Raw genomic sequence first — 27,572 nt, 5'->3', positions numbered from 1 at the left:
CACTAAATTTTCGCTTCAAGCAGCTCTCTGGCAGAGCTCTCCCATCAGAAGAGACAAAATGTGGGATGGATACCTGGCTGATCGCAGTCTTTTATATAGAAGAACGCCCAACGGCCCAAATAAAAGCAGCCAGATTGAGACCACACCGAATGATGACACGTGGTAGCATCTGGACCCATTATCGATCTGACGGTTCAATGCACTTGCACCAGATTAAACCACATCACTTCCATCCGCGTGCACAACTCCGACCCAGTGACACCTTGACACGTGGCGAAGATCTACATGCCAGAATTAAATCGCACGATGCCAGTTCACCTTCCCGATATAATACCTGACGTCGGCTCATCTTCCACAAACAACGCCTGACACCAGATCTTCCTGCTGATACGATAACTCAAAGATGACAAAGTGGTTGATCAATCATACTCCAGAGAATGTGATGCCAGAGTCAGGATTCGACATGATAGACAACAACTCCTTTCGTCCAAGGCAACTGACCATGTGGCGATGCACGCGGCGACTCACCATTGAACTCAGAAGTGGGAGGGGCAACTGTTGGGATAAACCAACCGACCTCCATAAATCGACTGATCTCCAGCGCAGATTGACCGACACCTGACTCTGGCCCCACAAACAGACATGATCCTGAAAATGACTACCGACCGAACATCAATCAAGCAAGCTGACACTACTCTCAACCGACCAACCGAACACACCTCACCGACTCAAGATCGGCAAACGACCGATGTTCGGATACTACAGATAGTGGACTATCTCGATCGTCGGTATTTCAGAGTTCTCAACCGACGGTCAACCCCCGATGCATAGTCAGCCGACTCATTCGACATATCATAACTGTCATGGACAGTTATCCCTCAAATATCGTGGCGTAATCCGTGAGAATTAATAACCCACAATGAGATTACAGCCTAATGATTCTACGCCATAAAATGCAGGATCATATTCGACAGTTACAACTATCTTTTTTATAAAAAGGAGGTAAGGCAACAGCATCAGAAAGCCACTTTCGAATTGAGCTCTGCCATCTTTCTCATTCAAAAATACTGTTGCCCAGTTTTTTTCTCTGATTTAAGGATCAGAGGATCTCTGTCGGAGATAACTCTGATTAGTATGGATATTATTTTGTAGGTTCTCATTTTTGATGATAGGCGACGAGAGAGTTGCCCGCAACACTTTCAATAGCCTATTAATCAAAAGCTATAAAAAATGACATGTGATAAACATTTGGTTGCCATATGACAGAGGAATCTAATTTTGATATGCAGGATATTTATTTTCATCGAAGTGCCTATAGACCTGCTGCAAATGTAGTCTTAAGTGGATACACGATGATGTTGTACGAAGAGCAATGCCACCAAAACCCAAAAAGAGCTTGAGAAATAACCGATAAGGTTTATACTTTATTTGGATCATATCAATTTGTTGATATAATTGATGTCATGTTTAGTTTCAACAAACATTTTCCTTAAAATTTTCCCATATTTGATTTCGACAAGCATTTTCTTCTTGCATAAGTTGATCAAATGCGTGCGAAATCTTTTGCAAATGACAAGCAAGATGCTATCACAGTTTTTCTTCATGCATTTTTCAGGAGTCTTATCAAAATGATAGTGACTCATGGCTGCCGGTCGAATGATGTATGTCTCATCTGAAATCAAATTGTTTTTTCTTATTTGGCAGCCAGTGCAAAAGATTATAAAAAGAAATTATTATTATTATATATTTTGAGATATAATATAAAGTTGTTAAAAATTGTGAAATAAATCAGTAGAAAATCTATAAAATGATGTGTCACAAAATGCTATTGTACTTGCTATATGCAAGTACACTTTGCTATTATTTTATCTTTTTGAGACATAACCTAGGTTAGTGTAGCCAAATTATGATACAAACATGATTTGAATCTAAATTACCGGGATCAACACCTAATGAATTAACAAATTATATTAGTCCGCAACTTCTACATCTATTACTACTTAGAACTAGTTTTTGCTTAGTATTCCAAATCAATGCTAGTGACTTGGATCTAATGCTGCTCTACCAAAATTTGCATTTGCTCTTACAACATTCATCTATAATTAGAATTAAAAAAAGAAATGCTTGAATGGAATCATGATGGTTGACTATCATTAATAAGGAAAATATATTTTTTAATATAGACTACATATCATCAATTTTAAAGGAGAACGAATCAAACATGAAATTTATAGTTGCCTGCCTTTCTAGCATGGAACAAAATTTCTTAGTTGGTTGCTCCACCACTTGATTCAGTTAACTCAGAATAAATTCACTCTTAAAAAGTGAAATAATATTGCTCTTAATTAAAATATACTAAGATAGTCTGCTTAAAACTAAATCATTTATTACTAGAGTAAAATATTTGGCAACCAAATAATTTTTTTTTTTTTTGGGTGCAAGCGGATGCTCACGCTAATCTAGTATGACCACACCACATAAGATCAAAAAAATAAAATATCCTATAAAACTACAGGCATGTCTGATTCTAATGCCAAATCCAATCATCAGTGTGTTGAGCCACATAAGAAGTGATCCAATGAGCGGCATTTCTCGTCTTCCGAAAGATATGCTGAGTACAGACACTGCAGCAAAGTCACGAAGATAAGTCCGAATATCGTGAAGGAGTGGATGGGCCTCCAACTGCATCATATTGTCCTAGATCTAGCCTATCATGGTGATAGAATCTCCCTCAATGAGGATCCTCTCAGCCCATATCTCTTGCTTGGCACAGATAATGTTCGTCCAGACAGTACGAAGTTCAGCACCTAGGATGGAAGGCTCAAAAAGATGTAAATCTCCTGCCATCAGTAATTTGATATCCAGTCTTCAGTTGATAAAGCCAGCACCACTCCTACCATTCTTGACATTACCATCAAATTTAATCTTGATAAACCCTGAGGGAGGGATCTTCCAGAAAATAAAGATAACTCTCTGGATCACTGCAGGAGCAGTATGGAGCCCCAAAAATTGGAGTCATTAAGGAACAGGCCGATGGTATCAAAGCGGCTGTATTCTGCGGTCAAGTAAAAGACTCTCTCCAGCACTCTATGAGCGAGTACTATCTCGACTTCGAAGATTAAGCCATTCCTGGAGAGCTAGATCTAGTAGGCAATATATGCCATCCTTTCCTCCAGATACAATGACCCCTCAGCAGTATTCCAACAGATTGCATCTAAGAAGAGATCTAGCCCAGGGCTGCTGTTCTTCTCTCATGGCTAACCATCCGTCCTCTAAATCAACCTCGCTCTCAGACATCGCAGGAAGACATGTTTTATTGGCTCATCCTCTAGCCCCTTATCCCTGAGTAACATATGCATCAGAAGTCAAGAAAATCTTTTAGAGAAAAAGCCTCATCCTAGAATAAGCAGCCACTCTCCAGATCCAGACTGCCTCAATCCTAGTACTCATTGCAGGCCTAAAAATCTTAGACAAATCTCTCATGGGAGCTCTTAGATAGCATGAACGGTCCTACACTCTCAAGTCCTAGCTTCGAAGGATAGAAATCGGGATAGTGAAAATCCGATCGATGAGTGGGCCATCGAAAAGATGAGTGATGTCTTGTGCTCTCCAATCCTACCATCGACAGTGAGCAAGTCACAGTCTCGAACTTGATCATCCATCTCTATGTTGACATAGGTCAGCCAACAAACAAGAGATAAAATAAAAATCCAGGTATCCTGACTCACATCCACCGATCCCCTATCCCCAATCAACCATCTGATTTGGGACAAAATTGCTAGGGTGTGGGCATAAATTTTCTTTCAGATGAAGGAGCAATCTCGACAGTCCAGATCTTGAATCCTGACTTCACGTCCAATATTGAGTTCTCATCATCCTGCTCCATAAATAATTTGGTTGGATAAAGAATCTGGTTGCATGCTTGATGATCAAAATCTCCCTTCTAATAAAAAAAAAATTAAATCCCAAGACTTTCAGCCTCCACACGCTGGTAGACCATCTTTCAAGACAATAAGCGGAGTCCACAAACAAATTTTGAAAATCCAAGCCCACTATATTTTTACGATGAGCAATCTTATTTCATCAAAGTGCAGCCAAATCACCTACCGGAGAAACAAAAGCATGGCAGGCAAAGCGAATCGGGAACCTATTAGGTGGCAGCTGATAATTCGCCTGGAGGATATTCCCTGTTGGCAACCCCACAACTGATCCGGGTACTAACGGACGGCAAGGGACGGCCGAGCGGCTACCGAGTGGCGGATGACGTTTTCGGAGCATCGAACGTTGACGTCAGACACTGCTGACGTGTCAGTCCAAAAAGCAGGGTCCAGTGTGAAGCGGTGTGAACGAAGTCTAAACTCGTGTATGGAATCTTGGAAATTCGATCGCCCAAAGCAGCTTGCAGGGGGCCCCAGTCCCCACACCCATGAAAATAAAATAAAGTAAATAAATAAATGAAAAGTTACGTTGCCAACGTTGGATAAATTAAGTGAGAGATGGGGATATGCGATAACCCTGGAAGCTTCCCTTTGAAAATTAGTGTGCAAAGGACGATAAGCTTTGTTGGTCGGTTTTGAAAGCTATGTGAAAGCATACATGAACGGCCCCAACGGGAAAGCGAAATGCTTGGGACACCAATTAAAATATTATATATCTCAGCACTTATCTTTAAATGATTATATATCATCAAATCCTGGTTGGATGGGAGGTGGTGTTCGATTCGTGGGCCCTTGTTTCGGTCCTCTCTGCTTATAAATTCTGATTTCACGAGTCATGGAGTGATCTAAGTGGGCCCCTTGGAGAAAATCTTGTCCAACAAAGCACGAATTCTTCCTGTTTTTGGTATCGGTTAGCACCATTTGATGCATTTAGTTTCGAACAGTATTTTCACAATAAAGATATTTCCAATTAACAAAATGATTCATAGCTTCCATCTAGCATATCCTATACGTTTTCTCGCTGATACCATACTCATGCCTTCAAATCTATGTAGGTCCTACGGGAGATTTCTGTGCATAACGTGATGCCCAAGTTCAAAAAGTTGGAACAACTATAGCTCCCAAGTAAAATCTCTCTCTCTCTCTCTCTCTCTATATCTATCTATTTGGCACGCATTTTTCCTTAGTTTAGGATCCTCTTGTTTTTTCCTAACTTTTCCCAGTTGTTATCTCTTGTATTATTGCTAGAAATAAATATATATTACCTCACTTGGGTGAAAGATGAGTTATGTTTAGAAGAATATCTTAGGGAAGTTGGAGGAGGATCATTTTTAAAAATCTGTTCTAATTCTTTTGATTAGTGATGATGATGGAAAGATGCTGGAAAGACAAAATAACTTGGCTACCTTGGGTGGCTAGCATTCCATTTTCCAGGTGCTAAGATAATATTGTCTCATGATGGTAACAATGTCTTGAGGTGTCAACGGGCTTAGGCTAAATGCTAGCTTGCTAAGTTTGACGCACTTTAATGGGCAATGGACAATGTAAATGTGCTGGCCGCAGTAGGCAAATATGGCGTGTCCACCGGACAAAAAGGCTTGTGCGTGGTTCAGTGTCCTGTGTACATGATGCAGCCTGATGTGATTGGTATTGTTGTCAGTCCTTACTCTCATAGGTCCTTCCCTTGCTTTCTTCCCCCACCTTATAAGCATACGAGATGTATTAGGAACGCAAACAAGCCAAATACCACATGAGCTATTCTTGAATCTAAGCTCGATTTAATTTAACTATTACCGATCTCAAATAATTTAAATAATTTTTTAAGTCACGCTCAAATAGCAAAATATTTGACTCAATGACCCACGAGCTAAATCGTATATATATTTTCTAATAATTTTATATTTTATTTATAATATATTATTGATTTAATATTTAAAATATAATATAATATTATACTTTATGTTAACCATATATTTTTATCATGACTAAAGCCCGAATTCCAATTTGAATTGGAGCTCTTAGGTATGGTTCAATTGATATTTGAGTCGATCTTAAGTATTGATTTTTTTTTTATCAAGTAGAGTATGAATTTAAATATTAATATTTGATCGATCTTGAATCAAAATTTGAATTTGAGTATTTTGAGCCGAGTCGAATTTGAGTCTCTAGCTACTCGATACAATGTACACATATGCTACTTTTTCAAGCAAAAAGGGAAACATATAAAAACTAACTTATTTTTACTTGTTAAGCTTAACTCATAATATGTAGAAATGCAATAATATAAAGAAATGTACACACAAATTACTTTCTGATTTTTTTTAAAGGCTATAGAAACTAATCTTTAGTATCACTACAAGAAATTTGATTTTTTGCGATGAAATTTTAGCGACGAAATATTTTTCATCGCAAAAAAGTAGGCTTTTGCAACGAAATTTAAATTTCGTCCCCAAAAATTAGGTATTTGCGACGAAAAAAATTGCGTTGCAAAAAGTTATATCTTTTGCAACGAAATTTTTTTTTTGTTGCTAGAAGTTCATTTTTAGCGACGAAATTTTTTTTCGTTGTAAAAAATAGTTTTTTTGGCGACGAAATATTTTTTTTCGTAGTTAAAAATTTATTTTTTGCGACAAAAAAAAATTTTGTCGCCAAAAAATTATATTTTTCACAACGAAATTGATTTTTCGTTGCTAAAAAAAAAGACTTTTGCAACCAATTTTATTTATATTTAGCGACGAAACTATTGCGTCGCTAAATTTTATTTTATTAAAAAATTTTTGAATATTTTACGACGAAAATTTAAATTTCGTTGCTAGAATTGATTTTTAGCGACGAAAATTTTTTCATCGCAAAAAATTTTTTTTTTGGCGATGGAAAAATTTTTCGTTGCTAAATTTTTTTTGCGACGAAAATAGTTACATCGCCAAAAATTGAATTTTTAGCGACAAAATATTTGTTTCGTTGCGAGAAACTTGATTTTTCGATCATTTGCAATGAAATTAAATTTTCGTTGCCAAAAATTAATCATTTGCGACGAAAATATTTTTGTTGCAAAAAATAAATTTTTTCGCGACAGAATATTTATTTTTAGCAACGAATTTATTTCGTCGCTAAATATTTTTTAATTAAAAATAAAACCTTTGATATTCTGCCCTAATTAAAAAAACCCGCTTGATCTCCCTCCCGGCCCGATCTCCGCCGCGGTCATCCAAATCTTCTCCCTCCCCGATCTCCGGCGACAGTCGTCGTTCCCCGGTCGCCGGTCGTCCTTCCCGATAAGTCCTCTCCCTCCCCGCCACCATCCTCTCTCTCTCTCCCTCCCCACCGCCGTCGAGCCCTCCCTCCCCGCCACCGTCGCCGCTCGAGCCCGCCCCCCGTCGCTGATCGAGCCCACCTCCCAGCTTGCCGGCCATCTCCCTCCCGCCTCGCCACCCTCTCCTCCGCGCACCGAATCCTCCCTCTTCTCTGCCTCCTTCCCTCCGGTTCCCTCCAATCCATCGAAACCCTAACCCTCCAATCCATAAAACGAAGGTGGCGGCCACCTCTCCTCCCTCCCTTTCCTCCTCCTTCCATACTTTCCTCCTATTCTTCCTCGCCGGCCGCCGCCGAAATGACTACCTCCTCCTCCTATTCTTCCTCGCCGGCCAAGGATAAGGCCCTCGTCGCCTCCAAATCCCTCCTCCACATCACCACCCCCGACAAGCCTGACGCCGTCCTCGCCTTCCTCCGCCACCACGTCGGCCTCTCCCCTCGCCAGCTCCACGCCTTCGTCCGCCGCCGCCACGCTGGCCTCTCCCTCCCTTTCTCAGTCTGTCTGGTTTTTTTGTTTTCGTAGGGCCGCCGCAGCCGCCGCCGCATCGCCGTCGGGCCGCCACCGCCGCGTCGTCGCCGGGCCGCCACCGCCGGTTGCCGCGGATTGTCACCATCACTGCTCACGATTGAAGGTGAAACCAATTTTTTAATTTATATATTTTTTTAATTTTTTTAATAAATTTTAGTCATTAAAAATAATTATTTATTATTTTAGTAATTAGATATAATGTTAGATATAATTATTTGTTTGATATAATTAATTTTAATCATGATTTAAAAATATTTTTAAAATATTTTTTTTTAATAATAATATATTAATTGTAGCATAAAAAATTTATAAGCCTTAGAATTTCCGTTCGAGGATAGCGTGCAAAAATCAATATTTTTTTTTATGAAAAAAATATTGGTGCTTTACACACTATTCTCGAATTGTCCTCGTGGACAGTTTGGGCACGTGAATGAATTTAATATTGCAACACATGTGCTTCTATATCGCAGAGTTTTGTCGGTATTTTCGATCATATTCTCTGGATACATAGCACAATTTTAATGCTTGTGTATTTGGAGAACTGCGTCGAAATGCTGCCGAAATTTTTTTGGTATACAAGATATGTATTGCAATATTAAATTCTTACGTTCCTGAATGGAATAGGACCATCACCCTATAGGTAGGAGATATAAGGCGTTAGTCAACTATTATTACATAAAATTGATTGTATAGTTTGCATCATAAATATGTAGGTATGGATCGTGGTTGAATGTCTTTGCGTGATAAGTTCTGTCCCGAGTATATTACGGGTGTGACGACTTTTATGAATGTGGCGTCCAATCATACTAGAGAAGATGGGAAAGCTCGTTGTCCATGTCGTCGATGTAGAAATTTATTTTGGTGTACCTTATCGGATATTCAGAATCATTTATACGAACACGGTATAGATGTGACTTACAAGAGATAGACTTGTCATGGTGAAGATTTGCCGACTAGCTCGAACATGTTGTCCAGGAGTCCCATAAATCCGTCGTCAGTCGGTGGATCATGCAGTCGTGAAAGACAAACACTTGGTGAAGAAGATAGAGAAATTTTAAAGGATCTTCATCCGAAATTATTTGAAGTAAATGTAGAAGTGAGAGCAGAACATCAGCATTCCATTCCGAGATAAGAAGCTGAAGAGGACATTAATATATCTATAAATGATAGATTCGAGCGTCTATTAAGAGATGCACAAAGTGATGTTTATCCTGGTTGTAAGAAGTACTCTCTGTTGTCCGCCGTAATAAAGTTATTACACATGAAGACACTTGATAGGTGGTCAAACAACTCGTTTAATTGGTTGCTCAAATTTTTGAAGGACTTACTGCCAGAGGGAGAGTTACTTCCGTCAAGTCATTATGAAGCCAAAAAATTATTGAAAGGACTCGGTTTGGGAGTCGATGACTTGGGCCTATGCTGTGAAAAGATACATGCATGTCCGAATGATTGTGTTCTATTTCAGAAGGATAAACAAGATCTACAAGCATGTCCAATTTGTCATTCAAGCAGATAGAAAGAAAGTCATGGTAAGGATAAGAAGAAAAAGAAAATACCATGCAAGATTCTACGGTACTTTCCGATTACACCACGATTGCGTCGATTGTTCATGTCGAGGTATACTGCTTGTGACATGCGGTGGCATAAGGAGGTAAATAATATGGACGATGATGTCATGAGACATCCATCAGATGGAGATGCATAGAAACATTTTGATCGTGAATATCCATGGTTTGCAGCTGATTCACGAAATGTCAGGCTAGGGTTGGTAACAGACAGATTTAATCCATATGGTAATCTTAGTACTGCTTATAGTATGTGGCCTGTTATGGTATTTTCTTATAATTTACCGCCATGGAAGTGCATGAAATCACCTTTTAATCTATTGGCCTTGTTGATCCCGGGTCCCCGTGCTCCTGGAAGAGACATAGACATATTTTTAGAGCCATTGATCGAAGAGTTACAATATTTGTGGGAAGAAGGATGCGAAACATATGATCATGTTGTAGGAGGCATCTTTCGTATGCATGCAGCATTGCTTTGGACAGTTAACGATTTTCCTGCATATGGCGATATTTCTGGATGGTGTACAAAAGGGTATAAAGCATGCCCAACTTGTAACGATGATATTACATCGGACCGTATTCGCGGAAAGATTTATTTTACCGGCCATCGACGTTTCTTGCCAGATGATCATAGATGGAGGAGAAGTCTTAAGTTCAATGGCAAGCATGAACGACGTGCGCAGTCAAGATTCTGGTCTACGGACAATATTTTAAATCAGTTACCAAACCCATAGGATGTCATATTTGGTAAGGGTCTGGCCAGCCAAGTAGGGGTGCGAACAAGTATCGAAAATTGGAGAAAAAAGAGCAAGTTGTTTGATCTTCCATATTGGAAAATGCTTTTTCTTCGACATAATCTTGACGTCATGCATATTGAAAAGAATATATTTGATAATATATTTTATACCATTCTCAATATCGAAGGAAGAACAAAGGATACCGTGAAGGCTCGTCTTGACTTAGAGGATATGCGGATTAGAAAGGAATTACATTTGATTCGACGAGGGGATAGGCTGGTGAAGCCATTGGCATGTTATACACTGAATCGAAGAGAGAGAAATCAATTTCTTTCATATTTGAGATCAGTGAGGTTTCCTGATGGATACGCCTCAAACTTGAAATGGTGCATCAAGTCGAAAGATGGGAAGATCGTCGGGATGAAAAGTCATGATTGTCATGTACTTCTACAGCATGTGCTCCCAGTTGGTTTGCGCGGATTGTTGCCGGATAATGTGTGTGATGCGTTACTTGATCTGGGAACTTATTTTCGAGACTTATGTGCGAAGACATTGAGACGAAGTCAGATCGATATATTGGAGAAGAAGATTATCATTACTCTCTGTAAGCTCGAGATGATATTCCCTCCCGCCTTCTTTGATATCATGGTGCATCTTTCTGTTCATCTTCCACATGAGGCTAGATTGGGTGGGCCAGTACATACAAGATGGATGTACCCAATTGAAAGGTAATTGCATGATATTGTAATATTTATTATTCATTATTGTATTCTTATTATATGTGATATCAATTGATAATTTATTGAATAGGGAGATGCGTGAATACAAGAGTGCCGTCACTAACAAAGCACGGCCTGAAGGTTCAATAGCAGAGGCACATGTTATGAATGAATGTCTGACGTTCTGCTCTATGTACCTTCGACGAGTGGAGACCAAATTTACAAGGCCACAGTGGAATATTGATGTTGACGAGATTCTGACCGATGGATTGTCCGTGTTCTCCAATGTTGCCCGACCATATGGTAAAAAAGATTTTCGAATGTTGACACCACAAGAAACGGATGACATGCATTGGTATGTGCTAAACAATTGCGAGGAGGTAGAAGCCTACATGATGTGAGTATATACATTTAATTTTTATTTGTTGATATATCAATGAATGCACGTGGACTCTAAATTAAAATATACATGGTATTACTGTATCACTTCAGAGAACACGAAAGTGAGCTCAGAAGAAGTAATCCTACATTAGCAGCGGCACGACATAGGAATCAATTCGCATCATGGTTTGACGAACGGGTAAGTTATGTTCATGTTCATCCATGATTAAAAGTTTGTTTATATAGTATTTATTTTGTCAAATTTAACCTGCTTATTGTTCTTTTAATTGTAGATAGCTCAGCTACGTATAGACAATCCTAACTGTATCAGTAATGACTTAGCTGCACTTGCACGAAAACCTGACAGACGTGTATCAGTATATTCAGCATGCATAGTCAATGGTGTGCGATTCTTAACGGAAGATCGCGATCATGATCGAACCACACAGAATTGTGGAATAAGCGTGGAGGGCGAGCACAAGGGTGAAATAATAGATTTTTTTGGTGTTCTGCATGAGGTTATAGAGTTGAGATATAGTGGTCTTCGACGGATTGTGTTATTCAAGTGTCGATAGTATGACTTAGGACGACACAGGCCAATTGTTATAGATCCTCAACTCGTCAGTGTCCACACTGGTCATGTATGGTATGAAAGTGATCCTTATATTTTTACAAAGCAAGCAAGACTAGTGTGGTATATTGATGATAACAAAATGAAAGAGCCTTGGCGAGTTGCAATAAGGGCTCAGCATAGGCATTTGTTTGATCCTGCACTTTTCACATGCCCGAACGATGAACATCTTGAGAATGAAGTCTGTGCAATTATTGAAAACGAAGCATATCAAATGCAAGCACCAGATAACATATTAGTGCCAGATGATACGATTGACATAGGACAATTACAAAGAGACGACTATGAACCTGAGGATGTTTCTGTTGTTGGATCGTCGATAAGGGCACGGACACGAGCACGATCCAATAATGACTTCGTTAACGACAATGATGATAGTACTTCAGGGTCGAAGTCTTCTATGACTCCCGTCGAAGATGACTATATGGACACGAGTTCAGAATCTGAGAACAATAATTAATATGAATAAGTAATTCAATTTTTTTTTTTATTATATCATGTAATACTTGAGTTTTTTTGATTACTTACTGATTTAAATTATTTTAATCATTGCAACATCATGACTGGTCCTGGACGTAGACATTCACGGGGTAGGCAGCAGGCTCCGCTTGATGATACACTCCTCACTTTAGCATTTTGCATGATGAGTCAGAGGATTTAGATGAGACTCAGTTGCTCGAGTCCACAGAGCCGCCTAGTGCTCAGCCAGAGCTTGCCCAGCCGGAGGCCATGGTACCGCAGCATCATCCCCTTACAGGTACATCTCTATCAATTTATAAACCATATATATTGTTTTGTTATATGCATTTAGTGATACATGATATATGTTCATTTCATCAATTTTTACATGTAGGAACACAGCATCGAGGTGCAGTGCGTGGTCCTAGTAGGGGTCTTGTTTTGGAAAAATATGTGCATACACACAATGAAAAACCGAAGGTACATATATTTCGAGATCATCCGGTTGGCACAGAGGCTAGTATCGTCGCAAATGAGATCAGTTTGTATATGTGGAATCATTTTCCGTGGGCTGCTGAAAGTTTCAAGCATGTAGCTCCTCGATACCGTGATGCTCTAGTCTCTCACATCAGGGTAAGAATTAAATTTGGATGTCTTGCATATCATTACATGATCCATATTATTTTTGGTTATATAAATAAATTTTTTATTATATGAATAATTTCATGTATTTGCTTTTTGGTATGATTACTGTGTAGGATAATATTGACTTCGAGGATTGCACTGACGAAGAAGTGACGGACACTATTCTCAAAATGGCTGCAAATAGATACAGAGATCGGCGATGTAGGCTTCATAAATACTGCAATGAGCTGCAGGCGAAGGGGATTGATCCTGTGACCCAGCCATACAGAAATTGGGCTGGGTCTAGTGACGATTGGCGGTGGTTATGTGAGCATTTTGGAAGTGAGGCATTTCAGGTATGTCTAGTGTTCCAAATTTTTTTAATTATGTTATGTCCTTTATTGGTTATAATTGTATGTATTTTGTAGCGACGATCGGAGGCGAATAAGGTGAATAGGAGCAAGATTGATTCTATTCACACGCAAGGAAGTGCCTCTTTTGCACAGGGAATGAAGAGGATGGTACGTAACTACATTTGCAATCATACTTTGTAACTTTTTATTAAATATTTACATTATTTTGATATCTTTTTTTTCTTTTTTTTTTGTTTGAATAGGGACTATCCGGAGTCGACGCCTATGCTAAATTCTATCAAAACAAGAGTGGCGAGTTCGTGATCGAGGAGGCGAGGCAACGTCATGTAAGTATCATTACTTAATACTCTACATTTTGAATACTTTTAAAGAGTTTGAAAAAAATTTATGATTTTATTTGATTTATTGTGAAGGAAAAAATGTTAGAATTGAGAGAGCAGGCGACGAGGGAGGTGGGATCTGATAGTGATACTGGATCGCAGCAGGTTTGTTTGATGACAGATGATACGATTTTGGATACCATCCTCGGGCGGCAGCTAGGATCTGGTCATAGCATGCGGTCCAAAAAATCACGCAGTTCGTCATCCGGCCGGTCTGATGATGCATCGGTGCCAGAGGCAGTTAGGACATCCATGAGCATGATGCAAGATCAGATTAGTTACTGGATGAATCGTAGTCAGACGCTCGAGAGGATCGTAGCTGCGGTGGCGGGACGGCTCGGTATTGATGCTTCTGAGTTAGCACCTCTACAGTCACATGATGCCGCCTCTGCACCACCATCGCGACACGTATCGGGTCAGGGATCGACGCCTGGAGGAGGGAACGAGGCCAATGAGTCAGATCATACTTAGTTTGTACTTATTTTAAATTTAAAATGGTGTATGGACTTACATTTTTGTATATGACAAAGATGGTTATGAAATTTTCTGTTATTTGAAATTGGTCTTTTGACTTAGAATATTTTTATTGTGTTAACATACTGTTTATTTAAAATATGTTTGATCAGATAATTTGTATTTGAGCAGGTTTATTTGAAAAATTAATACAAATTTTATTTTTTATCAAAAATTTATTTTAGCGATGAAATATTAATTTCGTCGCAAAAAAAATTGTGAACCCAAAAAAGTAAAACATTTATTATTCATTGCGATGAAATTTTTTATTTCGTTGCTATTTTTGCGACGAAAGTCTTAGTTTCGTCGCTAAAAATTATAACTTTTTGCGATGAAATTTTTATTTCGTCATAATTATGGCGACGAATTTTTTTATTTCGTCGTCCTTGTAGCGACGAAATTATTATTTCGTCGCCATTATAGCGACGAAATTTTTTTTTCGTCGCAATTTTTGCGACGAAATTATTTCGTTGCTATTTTTGCGACGAAAAAAAAGTTTCGTCGCTAAAAATTTAAACTTTTTGCGACGAAAATTTTATTTCGTTGCAATTATAGCGACGAAATTATTATTTCGTCGCCATTATAGCGACGAAATTTTTTATTTCGTCGCCCTTTTAGTGACAAAATTTTTATTTCGTTACTATTATAGCGACGAACTTTTTTTTCGTCGCAATTATAGTGACGAACATTTTTTTCGTCACAATTTTTGCGACAAATTATTTTGCGACGAAATCCGTCGCTAAGTTTTACGATGAAATTCATTTTCGTCGCAAAAAATAAGAAAAAAATTTTTTTAATCAAAATATTTAGCGACGAAATTTTTTTTCGTTGCAATTTTAGCGACGAAAATTTAAGCTCTTGCGACAAAATATTTTCGTCGCTAATACAGTACATAACTTCGTCGTCTGGGTTTACTATTTTTTGCAACGAAATAAAATATTTTCGTCGCTAAGGTCTTTTGCTACGAGGCTTTCTCTACAAATTTTTAGTGACGATATATTTCGTCGCAAATACTTTTAGCGACGAAAATAAGATTTTTAGCGACGAAAAAATTTCGTCGCAAAAAATCAAATTTCTTGTAGTGTATTGCTAATTGGTCATTACCAGTATGTTTTGTTTGTCATTAGCATAATAAAGTCCTTTCTTGTTTTCTGGTCATTTTTCAGGCCAAATCCTCTTAAGCAAGCAAAGATTGACGCTTCCATGGAGGTGGAAAATTCTTGTGTGAACTGCACAGGGCCAATATATACCATGTTGAAGTAAAGCTCACTTTATAATGTTATTGACGGAATGAGCCCATTCATTCTAAGAAAACGGATCCCGTTCCTAGACCTCTTTTCCATGATAACAACTGTCATGCCCCCAACCCAAGATTGTAAATCGAGGGTCATGGCAACCACCGCATACTCATAGAAAACTCTTCCTATAAGCATGCAATGCATCTTATCATGTTATCTTAAAACAATAGCGGAATAATTAGTCACTAATTTAAATCCAAAACATAATGACCTAAATTTTTTTCTTTAATGTCTTAATAAAAACAATGATTCATAGTCCTTACATCAAATTCAATAAGACTTTCAACCGAAAATAAAAGTATAGAGATTCTGCTTCTAATCACTCTTCCATTCATATCTTGTATCATCTTAATTCCTCAACATCTGTAAAATCAGTAAAATAGGAGGTAATGAGCTAGACAGCCCAGTAAGCAATGATCACTTTCAACAGATTTCATCAGGTATTTAAGTAAATAATCATTTATGAAAAATAAGCATATAGAGTTCATCAATTCGAAATCAATTTCAATTTTGCAACATAATTCATGCCAAATTCATTTATTTTTCGAAAATTCAAGTTTCTTTCGAGATTTCAATTTCTTTTGTTCTTCAATTCTTTTCGTCAACCATGATCTATGACCACATTTTCTCTGTGGCAGGGTCATAATACTGCGTATCTGCTTGCGGTAGGCTGCGAATCATTTGGCAGTCATGTCCTTTGGAACCGCTGGTCTCGCTGGCGGTTTGTCGCTGGTCTCTCTGACGACATGTCGCTGGTCTCGCTGGCGACATAAACCCTCAGGACAATCAATTGCCAACGTATATGCCCCCATTGGTGGGGTCCTTTACATAGTCAGGTTGTCAATTCATAATATTTTTTATATCATAATTCTTCAAAAATCATATTTCATATTCTAATTTCGATAATAAAACATATAATCATGTAGTATCGAAATAAATCAATATAATGTATCATGGAATCAATATGTTCAATCATGCTTCATCATAACATTTCAAATAAGAGATTTTCATAACAAAATGCCATTCATCCAATTCATGCATCGTTTCACAAATCATGTCAGAAAAATATATTATAATTTATCGATAAATCTAGAAAAAGTGAAACATTACTTACCTCGAACGCATTCCAATAAATCCACATAATTCTATAAATTTTTCTTCCAAAAATTCTGTTCGTAGATCATATCACAATATCCCATGATCAAACATCCACAATCCTATACAGAATTAATTTCAATAATTAGAAAGAATACGAATACCATATTTCAACGATTTAGATTGGGTCCGATCATCTAATTTTATCTAATCAAAATCTAATTAGAACCTAAACGATCCAAAGTTTGACTATCAGATCAAATCGGATTCGAAGTGATAGGACCGAAGTTTCTTCATCGATTTCATAAAATCAAGTGGAGAGATAAAATCAGAGGAGAAAGAAATCAATGAGGTATAATTCGAATTGATCAGGTGACGCAATCCAACATTACGATTGGTCCAATATCTCGATTGATGAAATCAACATGATCAAATCAAGTCATAACTAGATCGAAATCATGGATAATCAAATCTAAAGATTCATGGTCTGATTAAGGTGGGTGCCAGTACGCTGTCTAACAATCATGGATCAGGATTCTTCATTAGAATCAGATCAGGACTATTAAAAAAAATTTCTTCATTCACTAACCTTTTTAGAGAGAGAATCAATCAAGAGAGAAAATATTTTAGAGAGAAAAAATTTTAGAGAGAGAAAATTTTAGAGAGAGAAGACTCATCTTGAATTCTTCAGACAATATGATTCAACAAATCCGATCGATCAGATCAAATCATGCTAAGATTATCATGTGGATAATTTAATAAAATTATAGAAATTAAAATCTTAAAAATACCTGATCTGATCAAAGTGGATGTCGGTGTACCGTCCGACGATCACAGATCAAAAATCTATCACTAGGATCATTTAAATTTATCATCATTCTTCTCAAAATTTTCAAAAATCTTAGGAGAGAGAAATAATCTAGAGAGAGAATTTTAGAGAGAGAAAGTAGAGAGAGAAAGTCCAATTCTAGAGAGAGAAAATACTAGTTCAAGCTGAAGAGAGAGAGAAGAGAGAGAAACTCTTTTTCTCATATTTTATTATTTATCTCATTATTTATTAATTTATTTTATTTATTATTTTTTTATTTTCTTTCTTATTTTCTTTCTTTTTTTTTCTTTTTCTTCACGGAAGAGAGAGGAGAGAAAATCCTATTTATTATTATTATTATATTATTATTATTTTATTTTTCTTCTTCTCTTTTTTTTTTCTTTTCCTTTTCTTTTTTCTTTTCTTTTTCTTCTTTTTCTTTTCTTTTTCTTTTCTTTTCCTTCTTCTTCTTCTCTTTTTCTTCTTTCTTGTGGATTTCTTTTGGGCCGAAACAGGGGACCGTGAGGTCCCCTCGTTGGTTGGCCGACCGACGGTGCAGCCGGCGTGGAGCGGCCATCGGCAGGAGGGGAGACGATCCGACGGCAAGAGGAGGTCAAACCGGTGATCGGCAGTGACCACCGACGACGGAAAAATGACAAAAAGGAAGGTTCTTCCACAACAAAATCTGGCGACTTCGGTCGCCAGCGAGCGTGCACATCGGCACGGGAAGGAAGGGGGAGAAAAGAGGAAGGGGAGGAAAGCTTACCTCGGCCTCCAGTGGTCCCGCCGGCGAGAAATTGCGGTGAGCACGATCAAGGGCCACGGCTTCAATCGGAGGAATTTGGGAGGAAAAGAGGAAAAAAGATCGGTGAGGGATCTCTTAGGAAGGGGGAGGTCTCTTTATAGAGAGCCCTAGGACTCCTGGTGGTCCTAGGACTCCGTTCTCCGAGGTTTGATCGGAGAAGAAGACTCCTACCGGGAGTCTTCTTCCCGATCCCCTGTTTCTCTCTTCTTCTTTTTTTCGTTTGCGCTGGTTGGGCTATCACATTCTTTCCCTCTAAAAGAAATTTCGTCTTTAAAATTTTTCTTGCTTGAGTCTTCATAGTTTCTTACTTGAATCTCATCCATAAATATTTTAATAGTCTAATTCTTGATATGAATTCATTCTTAAATCATTCCATAAGGAAAAAGTCGGTACATCAAATATCTACCTGAAACGGAACCATTCATTTTCTTATTTATCAAGACCAACATCTCAAAGATTTTCAATATTTCAAGATTTTGAAATTATGATCTCATTTCCTATAAAAATTAATGTTCAATATCTCATGACTCAAATTAAAATCAAATCTATCTCTTGTGAATAGAAAAAGGTCAATGTCTATATTCTTGCATAAGAACTTCATTCATCATCATTTATTTATTTATTTATTTATTTCAAAATATGAACCACTCTTAATTTTAGTCCATCATAAGATAGAAAAATATACTTTCGTAAATTATACTATGACATCCTAATCAATCAAAATTCAAAATATTTTCTCTTATTCGTACTTTCAAAAATTGAAGATTTATCATTTCAATCTCATTCTCGAACTTTTGATATTTTAATTCTCGATACAACTTCATCATTAAGTCATTTCATAAAGATCAATATCATCATTGTTGATTGAATTAATATCACTATTTCTAATCATTGAAATTTTCTTACTCAAACCCTCAAACTCTTAAATATTCTAATTCTTGAAGCAAATTTCATCATTAAGTCATTCCATAATAAAAATCAATAACTCAAAAATTGATCTAAATCAAAACTATATTTTTCTTATAATCAAAATCAATGTCTCTATTCTAAGTAAGTATATCAATTTTTTTTATCTAAACATTAACAACTCTTAATTAATCGATTCATTATCAAATTAAATTATAAATAACTCCAATCCATCTTTTTAGAATAATCGTCAATATCAATAGATAACCTCAATCTTTTCTATTCAGTCAGAGAAATATTAATGATCAAAAGAGTCCAAACTTCAAATTTTATTATATTCTGGAGATAAATATTTGAGTATAATAATCTAAGATCGAAATCATTATTCGATAAACAATCTCAAATTCTTTCTCATAAATAGAGAATTGTAAAATTTAATTCTAGGATAGAAAAAATTTATCTCTAAATATTCTAAATCTAAAATCAAAAATCAAAGGTCTACTCATCCTAGAATTATGATGTTAATTATTTTTATAGCATAGTAGATGGAAGCTCTACTTTTGAAAATCACATTAGGGATATCCAAAAATAATTTAAAATTTTAAAATATTATTCTTTTTAATATCAATAATTTTTTTTTTGTATCAAACCATATCCTCTATCATAATTCTTTGACTCAAAGAATCAATATTTCTGACTTACTCAAAGTAATCCAGATTACCATACTTCCGCTGCGCACTCTGATCTAACAATCAAAATTTTTTAGGTTCACCAAAATAAATTTGATCAAATTATTTCTTTATCCTAAAATTTTAAATTTCAATTGAAATCAAAGATTAACTTTCGATTCTCATTCATACCTTTACTGGTGTACAATAATCTTGATTAACCCTTGAGTCCAATATCATATTTAAACCATCATATAGATTTACTATAATCAATATGAATCAAATCTTAATTTTCATATCAATTCAATTCGATAATTTTCAAACCAAAAATCCTTATAAGTCAAATTAATGAAGAAAAAAATCCTTCGATGTTCCACCAAATTTGGACATAATCTTAATATATAAGAACTTTAAATCATTATTTTTTTCTAAAATTTCTATCATCAGGATCTTCAATATCTATCAAATATCCTTTCATAACAATCATACAAGCTTCAAAAAAATCAAATCTCCATTTAATAGTAGATTCAATTAGGGACCTCATTAACAAAAGCAAAGGAACTCCATATTAATTCCTAAATCTCAAATTTTTAAATTATAAATTCACATGGATCCCTTAATCTAAAATAAATATAAATCAGATCTTTTATCTTAATCTGAAGATATCAATTTTTTATTAACAACCTCAATAATAATATCAAAAAATCTCTTGATCAATTTAGATACGAAATTTTTAAATTGAAATTTCATACACATCAGGTAGTCTCTAAGAGACATAATAAGATCCATTATTTAGATCTAAGGATAATGATTAAAGATTTCAGTACGATGAATATTCTACAACCTCATAATCGATTTCATCAATAAGAAATAGATTTCTTTGCAATATCCTCAAATATGCATTTATCCTAATCTGTCACTTTATATATGATCCACATACCAAGTTTACTTTCGATAAATATTTCAATCAAGCATCATAAAAAAAACTTTCTTAGCCCATTCTGGAACAACATTTTATTATCAAATCTTTATCTTGCTAATAATAGTCAATTTCTCAACTAGAAGTAATATCATAGTATTATTCTCACATCGAATTTGAACTTACGATTCACTTGAATAACCAATGATCAAATTAATAACCATAATGCACAATAAAATTTTATGTCAATCTTTTTGTGATTACTTTCGATCAAGATCTAATTAATCATATCATGATCAATAGATCATCCATCATATTTCAAATTCTATATGTCATAATCTCTTGTAATCCTTTTATATATAATCTCAATGTTTAATCAAAATTTATAAATATTTCTCTTACTACAATCATCAAAGATCTACACCATAATGTCCTTAGTGTCTATCCACTTACACTTCTTCTATATCTGATTCTATGTTTCATAATTCATCCACTTATGCTTTGATACCATATTAATTGTCACGTCCCCGACCCGAGATTGTGAATCGAGGGTCATGGCAACCGCCGCATACTCATAGAAAACTCTTCCTATAAGCATGCAAGGCATCTTATCATGTTCTCTTAAAACAATAGCGGAATAATTAGTCACTAATTTAAATCCAAAACATAACGACCTAAATTTTTTTCTTTAATATCTCAATAAAAATAATGATTCATAGTCCTTACATCAAATTCAATAAGACTTTCAACCGAAAATAAAAGTATAAAGATTCTGCTTCTAATCACTCTTCCATTCATATCTTGTATCATCTTAATTCCTCAACATCTGTAAAATCAGTAAAATAGGAGGTAATGAGCTAGACAGCCCGGTAAGCAATGATCACTTTCAACAGATTTCATCAGGTATTTAAGTAAATAATTATTTATGAAAAATAAGCATATAGAGTTCATCAATTCAAAATCAATTTCAATTATGCAACATAATTCATGCCAAATTCATTTATTTTTCAAAAATTCAAGTTTCTTTCGAGATTTCAATTTCTTTTGTTCTTCAATTCTTTTCGTCAACCATGAGCTATGATCACATTTTTCCTGTGGCAGGGTCATAATACCGCGTATCTGCTTGCGGTAGGCTGTGAATCATCTGGCAGCCATGTCCTTTGGAACCGCTGGTCTCGCTGGCGACATAAACCCTCAGGACAATCAATTGCCAACGTATATGCCCCCATTGGTGGGGTCCTTTACATAGTCAGGTTGTCAATTCATAATATTTCTTATATCATAATTCTTCAAAAATCATATTTCATATTCTAATTTTGATAATAAAATATATAATCATGTAGTATCGAAATAAATCAATATAATGCATCATGGAATCAATATGTTCAATCATGCTTCATCATAACATTTCAAATAAGAGATTTTCATAACAAAATACCATTCATCCAATTCATGCATCGTTTCACAAATCATGTCAAAAAAATATATTATAATTTGTCGATAAATCTAGAAAAAGTGAAACATTACTTACCTCGAACGCATTCCAATAAATCCACATAATTCTATAAATTTTTCTTTCAAAAATTCTGTTCGTAGATCATATCGCAATATCCCATGATCAAACATCCACAATCCTATACAGAATCAATTTCAATAATTAGAAAGAATACGAATACCATATGTTGGGTATAAAATACCCACAGCCGGAACCCTCAGCGGAATCGACTACAGAACAGCTCCGCCCGGACTCCTACGGGAGCCGGGCTCCGCCTCCGACGTCAACTATAGAACAGCTCTGCCTGGACTCCTACGGGAGCCGGCCTCCGCCTCAGACATCAACTACAGCACAGCTCCGCCCGGACTCCTACGGGAGCCGGGCTCCGTTCTCGGTGTCAACTGCTGGTAAGCTCCGTCCGGACTCCTACGGGAGTCGGACTTCACCTTTAACTTTAATTGCAGAGGACTCCGCCCGGACTCCTACGGGAGCCGGGCTCCGCTCTCGGTGTCAACTGCTGGTAAGCTCCGTCCGGACTCCTACGGGAGCCGGACTTCACCTTTAACTTTAATTGCAGAGGACTCCGCCCGGACTCCTACGGGAGCCGGGCTCCGCTCTCGGTGTCAACTGCTGGTAAGCTCCGTCCGGACTCCTACGGGAGCCGGACTTCACCTTTAACTTTGATTACAGAGGACTCCGCCCGGACTCCTACGGGAGCCAGGCTCCGCCCGCAGCTTCAGCTCCGAGAGGGTTCCGCCCGGACTCCCACGGAAGTCGGGCTCCACCCACGACCCCAACCGCCAGGAGGACCCCTCCCGGACCTCTACAGAGGCCGGACTCCGACCGCTGCCAAGCTTCAATCAACAGATCCGCGCCCCCTGGCAGGTCACAATAACAACCATGATCCTGTTCCACTTCCTGTAGCGGATTCCGCGCGGCTCCATCACCCCCTGCGGCGGACCCATTACTCTCTGACAGGCTGTGTCAACGGCCACGATTCTGCTCCACTCCCTGCGGCAGGTGCTGCGCGACTCCACTACTCCCTGACAACTAGCGGCAACGGACGCCGCTCCACTACCTGCAACTGGCTCTACGTGGCAGGCCGTAATAATAGCCACGTGTCTACTCCACTACCCTTCGCAATAAATTTCCCTGACCATGGGTGGTCCACTACCAGACAGTTACAAATGTCGCCATCAATCCGTTGCCTCCTCCGCCTATAAAAAGGGGACCCAGATACGTTATTCTCGAAGCTCATTTTCTTATCTCAAAACTCTGCTAAATTCTCCGTTCGAGCACTCCATTCTTGTTGAGGCAGAGAACTGACTTGAGCGTCGGAGGATCTTGCCGGAGCAACCCCACCTCCGATTTAGACTTCCTTTGCAGGTCCCGGCGGCGACCGCGGCTTCCCCAATTCCAGCTTCTCCGGCGCAGGCAGATTTTTGCACCAACACCATATTTCAACGATTTAGATTGGGTCCGATCATCTAATTTTATCTAATCAAAATCTAATTAGGACCTAAACGATCCAAAGTTTGACTATCAGATCAAATCGGATTCGAAGTGATAGGACCGAGATTTTTTCATCGATTTCATAAAATCAAGTGGAGAGAGAAAATCAGAGGAGAGAGAAATCAATGAGGTATAATTCAAATTGATCAGGTGACGCAATCCAACATTACGATTGGTCCAATATCTCGATTGGTGAAATCAACATGATCAAATCAAGTCATAACTAGATCGAAATCATGGATAATCAAATCTAAAGATTCATGGTCTGATTAAGGTGGGTGCCAGTATGCTGTCTAACAATCATGGATCAGGATTCTTCATTAGAATCAGATCAGGACTATTAAAAAAAATTTCTTCATTCACTAACCTTTTTAGAGAGAGAATCAATCAAGAGAGAGAATATTTTACAGAGAGAAAATTTTAGAGAGAAAAAATTTTAGAGAGAGAAAACTCATCTTGAATTCTTCAGACAATATGATTCAACAAATCTGATCGATCAGATCAAATCATACTAAGATTATCATGTGGATAATTTAATAAAATTATAGAAATTAAAATCTTAAAAATATCTGATCTGATCAAAGTAGATGTCGGTGTACCGTCCGACGATCACAGAACAAAAATTCATCACTAGGATCATTTAAATTCATCATCATTCTTCTCAAAATTTTTAAAAATCTTAGGAGAGAGAAATAATCTAGAGAGAGGATTTTAGAGAGAGAAAGTAGAGAGAGAAAGTCCAATTCTAGAGAGAGAAAATACTAGTTCAAGCTGAAGAGAGAGAGAAGAGAGAGAAACTCTTTTTCTCATATTTTATTATTTATCTCATTATTTATTAATTTATTTTATTTATTATTTTATTTGTTTTCTTTCTTCTTTTCTTTCTTTTTTTTTTCTTTTTCTTCACGAAAGAGAGAGGAGAGAAAATCCTATTTATTATTATTATTATATTATTTTATTTTTCTTCTTCTTTTTTTTTCTTTTCCTTTTCTTTTTTCTTTTCTTTTTCTTCTTTTTCTTTTCTTTTTCTTTTCTTTTCCTTCTTCTTCTTTTCTTTTTCTTCTTTCCTGTGGGTTTCTTTTGGGCCGAAACAGGGGACCGTGAGGTTCCCTCGTTGGTTGGCCGGCCGGCGGCGCAGCCAGCATGGGACGGCCGTCGGCAGGAGGGGAGACGATCCGGCAGTAAGAGGAGGCCAAACCGGTGGTCGGCGGTGACCACCGGTGACGGAAAAACGGCAAAAAGGAAAGTTCTTCCACAACAAAATCCGACGACCTCGGTCGCCGGCGAGCATGCACATCGGCACGGGAACGAAGGGAGAGAAGAGAGGAAAGAGAGGAAAGCTTACCTCGGCCTCCGGTGGTCCCGCCGGCGAGAAATCGCGGTGAGCACGATCAAGGGCCGCGACTTCAATCGGAGGAATTTGGGAGGAAAAGTGGGAAAAAGACCGGTGAGGGATCTCTTAGGAAGGGGGAGGTCTCTTTATAGAGAGCCCTAGGACTCCTGGTGGTCCTAGGACTCTGTTCTCCGAGGTTTGATCGGAGAAGAAGACTCCTACCGGGAGTCTTCTTTCCGATCTCCTGTTTTTCTCTTTTTTTTTTTTTTCGTTTGGACTGACTGGGCTATCACAACAACAATGAGAACATCACAAACCGTTCAAAGAAAGGTGCCAAAAAGTATCCTTGTCGAACTACAGTATAAATACCTCTTAATGTCTTAGATTCCATCCCATTTTGCAGGCCAGGCCTACGTGCATAGCTTGAGTTTGGGATTCAGAGTAGGTCCAACTCAACTCTCGGCTTCAAAATAACACACTGTCGGCTTCAAAATAACACTATGAGACGGAGCTGACCAATTTTTTTCTTTTTATTTGTTTTGGGATTCAGATAAGAACTGGAGCCTGAAGCTTTCATTACAGTAATAAGATCAAATAGTCATCTAATACAATAAACTCACTGTTGTGGTTGTGCAACAGCAACACAGAAACAAAAACAGAGGCAAGATCCCCATATTACAAAGTACATTAGTTGAGTGGATTAGCAAGCCAAGATGCCAAGTCCTTCAACAGGGGAATTATTAATGCAGTATACGCCGTATGATGAAAGCCATTTCCTTCGTTACTCAAAATCAAGTAAAGACCGCCTCGAGCTAATTATTCCTCCACGGCTGGTCATAGGTTTCAAAAGTCTTCAAAAACTGGTACTGTCTTTTTTGCATCACTGTGCCCGTTCTATCTTCCTGCAAAGTAGTGGCCAATTCCTTATATGTGAATGACATCATTAGTATTCCAATAACAATCATCCTACTGTGCCTTTTTTGCGATGAAGTCAACAGTACGATTTGCTTCCCTGTAGATATGAGAAAGAGTACAATTTTTATTACAATTCCTCCACTGCAGAATATTCAGTAGGAACACAGGATGGTCATGTTTTTTACCCTTTATTTGGTTAGTGATCATAGAAGTGACAGACAAGGTATCTCCCTCAAGACAAACATTTGACGATTGCAATTCTACCACAGCAACGTACGTACCATACCAGGCTGCAATCAATTCTGCATAGTATACTGGATATAGAGGAATGGCTTTACCCCCTGCTTCGATGATAATTTCTTCACAGTTTCGGGTAATATAACCACAGCCACCTTATCTTTCAACACAGCCACATCAAAATCGATCTTAAACTTGGTTGGGACACAATATAATAGTTGCAAGCTCTACAGGTTGCAATCATTATTTATATGTATTCATATATAGTTAACAGTAACAAAATTGAGATGAGCTCAGTACAAAATTCTTCTCATCACAACTATTATTTTGCCTTGATTAATTTAATTTCTTCAACCCCCATTATTTATCATTTCCTAATTTAAAAAACCATATGAAAACATTCTCTATTATCTTGGAGGAATGGGAATGTCCCTATCTCTCAAAATCCAATCCTTACTCTTCTTTAGTATTCAAGTTCTATTTTGATTCTAGTCACAAACAAAAATATTTGGTGATATCACCATTTTGATTCTCATTCCAATCTATTTCAATTCCAGTCGTCAACTAAATACCTCCTTTTCTATGTGGGGGTGGATACAAGTAAGCCAAATGCATTCATTTAATGCAACAGAATTACCATGTTTGGATGTTATGCTCGTTATTGTCAAACATCATAACCTGCAGGGAGAAAGTGAGAGTGATGAAGAGTCAAAAAAAAAAAAAAAATGGGCGGTCTCCTGATGGAAGACTATCTACATCTAGACCAAAAGGAGCATATAGCATGAAAACTTGGTATTTAATATGCATGATATCTGCTAGATGTATTTCCACGCCTACTTTGCCTCTAGAACATGTCTAGACAAAGACAGGAGAAGAAAGATTCGTGTTATAAAAATTAAGAGAAGATTAATTATCACGATTATAGCCTTCCCACGCCATTTTTCTGATGCACAGAACCTCCATCCGTCGTGACATCGTCCGGAATGGGACAACATTTGCGATCATTCGGGAGCTAGGTGGGTAATATCAAAAAGTCAGAAAAGTAAATGGACGGAGCAGAGCTACACCTCTGGACGGAAGCAAGTTGGAAAGCTTATGCGGCAAAATAGCATCAGCTCAACTAAAAAGAAATAATGGGTGTTGTAGTTTCAATAATGTGAAGGATATTAATAGACTCACATCGATTGTGAGTTAAGGAGAACTCACGTTTATAAGGAGCAAAATTTTTTTTTTTTTTACGTGAGGTACTTTTTAAAAGGCAAAACCGTGAGATCCATAGATCAGAGCGGACAATACCTCACGTGACGGACCAAACCCTTATCCGTAACAATGGACATACCTGATAGCTGAAACTAGAATCATAATTGAAATGGATTGAAATCAAAATTGAAAATCATAATCTCTAATATATTTAATTCA

At 37.4% G+C, this 27,572-nt stretch overlaps 1 protein-coding gene across 1 annotated transcript in view; it reads left to right on the top strand.

The window, feature by feature from the left end:
* The first annotated feature begins 7,548 nt into the window (after window positions 1-7,548).
* Window positions 7,549-27,572, top strand: part of LOC140858049 (uncharacterized) — a 46,681-nt gene continuing 26,657 nt past the window's right edge. The window contains exons 1-6 of the mRNA XM_073257484.1: window positions 7,549-7,707; window positions 7,774-7,882; window positions 12,666-12,904; window positions 13,030-13,251; window positions 13,324-13,416; window positions 13,512-13,595. Of these exons, the coding sequence (XP_073113585.1) occupies window positions 7,549-7,707; window positions 7,774-7,882; window positions 12,666-12,904; window positions 13,030-13,251; window positions 13,324-13,416; window positions 13,512-13,595 (906 nt within the window). The remainder of the gene's footprint in view (window positions 7,708-7,773; window positions 7,883-12,665; window positions 12,905-13,029; window positions 13,252-13,323; window positions 13,417-13,511; window positions 13,596-27,572) is intronic.

This window comes from Elaeis guineensis, chromosome 5 (assembly GCF_000442705.2).
Source record: "Elaeis guineensis isolate ETL-2024a chromosome 5, EG11, whole genome shotgun sequence".
Taxonomy (NCBI): domain Eukaryota; kingdom Viridiplantae; phylum Streptophyta; class Magnoliopsida; order Arecales; family Arecaceae; genus Elaeis; species Elaeis guineensis.
Note: the sequence above shows the minus strand (reverse complement) of the source record. Positions and strands in the feature narration are given on the sequence as shown.